This window comes from Formica exsecta, unplaced genomic scaffold (assembly GCF_003651465.1).
Source record: "Formica exsecta isolate Colony F162 unplaced genomic scaffold, ASM365146v1 scaffold282, whole genome shotgun sequence".
Lineage (NCBI taxonomy): Eukaryota > Metazoa > Arthropoda > Insecta > Hymenoptera > Formicidae > Formica > Formica exsecta.
This window is the reverse complement of record NW_021850084.1, coordinates 154,972-160,082: the sequence shown is the minus strand read 5'-3', so window position 1 is coordinate 160,082 and position 5,111 is coordinate 154,972. Positions and strand designations below refer to the sequence as shown.

The 5,111-nt window shown below is 38.6% G+C and overlaps 1 protein-coding gene across 1 annotated transcript in view; it reads right to left on the bottom strand.

Annotated features, from left to right (window-relative positions):
* Positions 1–347: 347 nt before the first annotated feature.
* Positions 348–5,111, bottom strand: part of LOC115237251 (pumilio homolog 2-like) — a 92,441-nt gene continuing 87,677 nt past the window's right edge. The window contains exons 16-18 of the mRNA XM_029810191.1: positions 4,526–4,916; positions 4,183–4,351; positions 348–4,075 (exon numbers count right to left, since the gene is read on the bottom strand). Of these exons, the coding sequence (XP_029666051.1) occupies positions 3,742–4,075; positions 4,183–4,351; positions 4,526–4,916 (894 nt within the window). The 3' untranslated portion in view covers positions 348–3,741. The remainder of the gene's footprint in view (positions 4,076–4,182; positions 4,352–4,525; positions 4,917–5,111) is intronic.

The window sequence follows — 5,111 nt, the reverse complement described above, 5'->3', positions numbered from 1 at the left end:
ATAGTATCTAGAGTATCTAGTATAATAATAGCAATAATAATACAATATACCATAATAATATATATATGTATAGAATAATAATAGTAATAAATAGGTAAGTCAGGAGGGGAGATGAGTAATCAAATAGAAGGAAAGGGGGGGACCACCGTTAATCAAAACAATATTTGATAGTATCTAGTATAATAATAGCAATAATAATACAATATACCATAATAATATATATATGTATAGAATAATAATAGTAATAAAAGTATATGATAGGTAAGTCGAGTAAATCTTACATTAGCTGATAAGACATGAGAGAGATTTTGCATTCGACTTTCGCTTCGTATCGTTTTTTGTTAACGTTTTTTCTCGCTTAATTTTTATTACCTTGCTTTTCTTTATGCGCGGTTCGACGGGTGATTGATGGATTACTATTACAGATGAGAGGCGCGGTTTTTTTTTTTCTCGACCTTTAATTTACAAGATGACGCGCGCGCGCGATTATTACACGGATGAAGGAACTATTTTTTTTTTTTCTCGTCGTTTCCCTTAAACATTATAAACACGTTTTACACTGTCTCTCGCGTTTATTTATAATAATTCGCTGCGTTTTAACGGTTTATACAGGTCTTGTGTCCTGTCGACTGAGGATGAGGTGGCGGTTGGAATGTCTGTCTATATTCAAGAGAAGTTTATCAACCGTACGTCTCGCCTTTTTATAGCTTGTCAATCGTATGTGTATGTGTGTGTGTGTGTGTGTGTGTTTCCGTGTATGTGTGTACTTGGATATTAACATCGAGCAAGCGCGTGTTCTCAGCGATTTTCAAAAGGGTCGCTACTGCCGAGAAAGAGCAAGGACACGCATATTCCGTTGCGGAATTTGCATAGTGTCGTATCGTTTTTTGCGAGATCGATCGATGACAAAATGTACACTTTTGTCGCGTATTCGTCAGTTTCGCTTCGCGACATCTTAAGAGCAATCATCGCTTGGAACAAAGAGAGATAGAAAAGGTACTTAGGGATTTGTCAATTTCATTAATACATCGTTATTTACAATATCTCACAAAACTGCTACACATTCTTCCCTCTTCCTTTTTTCCCTTTCTTTTTATACGGAATTAAATGCGTATAGACAAGCGATTTTAATTTTAATTGCTGCCGAATTTCGTATGTTTTCTCTCTCAATTTCTATATATTTAATGTCAACAAAATATATCATATACATTAAACGCGGAAAAATGATTGATGTAATCGTGAAAAAAAGTTATATATAAAAATCTGTCCAAAAAGGTCCTCATGTTAATAAGCATTCGCGTTTACTTTTTTTCTTTTTCATTCTCGTAAAACGCGCATGCGATCCTATGGAAAATTGCTGAGTATACGCTCCTTTTCTTCCAATCGTCGGTCTATATTACAATTAAAATGTTGCGTGTGTACGTGTGTATATATGCATATCCGAAGAGATAAGGGGGAGAAAATGACGCGAACGAATTATAGATACACATGCGATTGTGCACGATTTCCTGATATTTTTGTTTCTCAAGAACGCGTTATATCATTTATACAATGTACAATGGGCTTCGGCTTTAACGTTCTAGAAACGGTAGCTGCAAATTATTTTGAGGGAGAACAGGGAAGGGGATCGATGTCTTATATATACATAGACATATTAAATATATAATATGTATGTATATAAAAATGATTTTTTCTCCTGATGTGATTCTATGAAAAAAATGTTTTTATCTTACAATTGGATACTTTGAAAAAAATGTAAAATCGGTTGAGTTAGGAGAGGGGGGAGGGGGGGGGGGACAGAGGAGCGTAACTTATCGGTTAGGACAGCAGCGTTAGAACGTAAATCATAGTTAAATTTAATATAATTAGTAATTATTATAATACATAATATTCACAGACCGTCAAAAGTAAGGGGGAAAAAAGTTCCCGTGAGAGATAAAATATTCATTGAATTTATCGGTCCTCGCGTATTTCGGATATTCGTATCTATACACATTTGTTATTTATTTATATCACAATTTACAAAACTCGAGGATCTCTCAAGAGGGCTCGAAGGATGGGATACGGGACAGCGGAAAATGCAAAAAGGAGGGGAGGAAAGAGAGTAGGAAAGAAATATTCTTTGCACCGGAAGTCTTACAAACTCGAAAATGAACAGAGGTGAACGACAGATCATTGGAACAACACGTTGTTGTCTTGCTCCGTTTATTTCTTTTTTTCACTTTTGCTTTCTTTTCCCTCTGCATGTATGCGTACGTAATCATACTCGAAAATCAAAGCACAAAAAAAGAAGGAAGGAAAACCTATTCTTATTAAGAAATCTTTAAAGATTATCTCGACGTAAAATAAAAAAAAAAGAGAAAGAAAAGTAAAATAAACAATGAAATAATCGCTCTTTTGTGTGTAAACATTCCAAGTAATCTCAGAAGGACAGATCGATGGTCAGGTCAGGTCAGGTCCAGGTCAGGTCCAAGGGTCGGTACCCGATTTTCATTCCCATGTCAAACGCTATGCTACATTTAAACAACATATCTATAACTTCTAATCTTCTACTTCTCAAGTTTTACCTTGTTCTCTCGTCTCCTGATTCTCGTCGATCGAGCGAATACCGCGCGTTAAAAATAATACTAAAGCAGCACTTTTGTGTGTAAAAGAGAGGAAAGCGGCGCGGTATACGCGAAATCGGGAACGCTACACATACGCGCGGCATGTGAGTACGTGTGTATGTGTGTGCTACAACCCTCCTACAAGTCGATATAAATGCATACAGCACTAAGACCTAAACTCCCTCTAAAACTGTCCGTGATTTTACCGTGCCGCCCTCGTAGAAGCGTGTATAATGTCCGTCGAGTATATAATCTCAACGAGCCGCGCTTTATCTATCCATAATAATGTTCCATGCTGTTTAATCTTGCCGAGGATAGTGCTCTACTTTTTCCCTCGAGCGCTGAATTGAAAGGACATAACAAATCTAAATAATTCAGCATGTGACTGCACGATAATCTAATAATCGAGCGATTTTTCTTTCTTTCTTTCGAATCTATACGAAATTTATGCGACACAAAATAATAGCTTAAACTTAGCTCAACTCATTTCAGCTTAGCTTTTAGCTCAGCATGCGCCGCGGTCATGTATCTGAAACTCGTTGAGCCGATCGCCATGATACGTTATTCGCAAATCAAAAATTATAATGCGACTTTCATTCAGTATACTCGTTAACGTGAATATTTTTCTACGCATGTGATAGTCGCCCGCGCAGGGGAACGTTTTGCAAAACGATAGAAAAATGCGCTACAACATATCTACCTTCGTTTTCTACGGACTGTCTTTCGTGGGGTTTTCATTAAAATGGACTCGTCATGTGCCATCTGATCTCGCGTTGCCCGGGTCCCGAATAAGCTGGTATTTACTGTACAAGTATTATCGATTATTATCGATTTCGCGATTGCAAAAATAAAAAAAATCGTATATTAGCAAATTTCTCACGAGAAATCATCTTCGAAGCTTTCGCCTTTTCTTCTTTCGCCTTCGAGGACACGGGGCAATGCGAGAAAAACAAAACGAGGGATCGTTGAAATCATCATTCCCATCGATACAGATAGAACAGATCTCGCTAAAGTAAAAGTAAGACAGTAGTAACGCACGTCTGCGGACATGCGAAAATTTTGTTTTGCTTGCCTCTTTTTATGTCGGTTTTCTTCTTCTTTGCGGCGACAGAAGTAACCTCGTGCGCGTGCACGTTTATAAACCTGTCACCTGCGCTGGCTGCTGGTTCGACGTCGAGACCGGACCGGACGCGGCGGACGCAGGCGGTCCGATCGGGCCGAGATCGCCGCCTCCGCCGCTCGTCGACGTACCAGTCGGCGTCGCTCCCACTCCCATCGCCGAAGCGGTCTTCATGAAGAATTTCTCTAGTTTAACAATAATATGTTTGCCATAAGTGTACTTGCGCAGACTCCCTAGATGCGGTCGGATCTTGTGCATCAGTATCTTGCGTTGCGCTGGCTCCGCCACGTCAATCATCTTTTGCACAACGTAATTGGCATACTGATCCTTCATCATAACGTTTAATGCGCTGTACGAGAAAAAGATGAATGTTATTCTCCGTAGAATCGCACGATAACACCTATCTAAAATATCTAAAATATGTAATCGTTCCCCGTATAAAGATTGCATACTCACTTGTCATTGAAGCCGCAAACTTCTTCAATCAGTACAGCGCGTTCCTGTCTAGTAGCATGTGTTACGCATTTCTCGACTACATTACTTGCAAATTTATGCTGGGATAGGGCGAGTACTTTGCCTCTAACACTGCCGATTAATTGTGCTTTGTCTTCTGGTTTTCCATGCTCTACGAGAAGCAAAAATAAATATTTTTATCGCAACGCATTAAGTGTGGCATCACCATTTTCAATTTGCATAATAAGATGATTATCTCTTAATTAATTTTATCTAAAAATTAGTCTCTGTTCTCAACAAGTTTTCTTCAGCAATTGTATCGCAACGAAAAAAAAGAAGTATTTACCAAGCACATGTTGTATGACATAATTGCCATACTGATCCTGAATGAGTTGGTCTGTCGCGGCATGTAATTCCTGCAGAATCCCTTGCGTTTGTTCGGCAGTGCAATGTTCAAGAATACGTTGAATTACTCGGCAGCCATAAGGATGAGTGCTCAAGGAATACACTTGTCCGGCGAATGCACCTATTACGAACTGCAAAGCCCGCGGTTCGACGCATTCAATACACTTTTGAACGACGTGATTACCATTTTGATCCTTTACGCATTTCAACACATGCCCGTCAAGCTCCCGCACGATCTCTTGCTGTTGTTCCGGTGCGATTGACTCGAGGGCCTTTTGTATGACTCTACAGCCATACATCTGCAACGCTAGCGGTAAAACGTGTCCGCGAACCTGGAATACATAAAAAAATAAAACAAAGGGTTTTCATGAAGATATTCTTGATATAATCATTTCAAAAATTATCAGATATATTTTATGCGTAATCACATTGATTCAGATGACACGCAAATTATTTCATCATATATAATAAAGTAAGCGAAAGTCATGTAAAATAAGTATATTAGTAATAATAGTAATGGGGGGGGG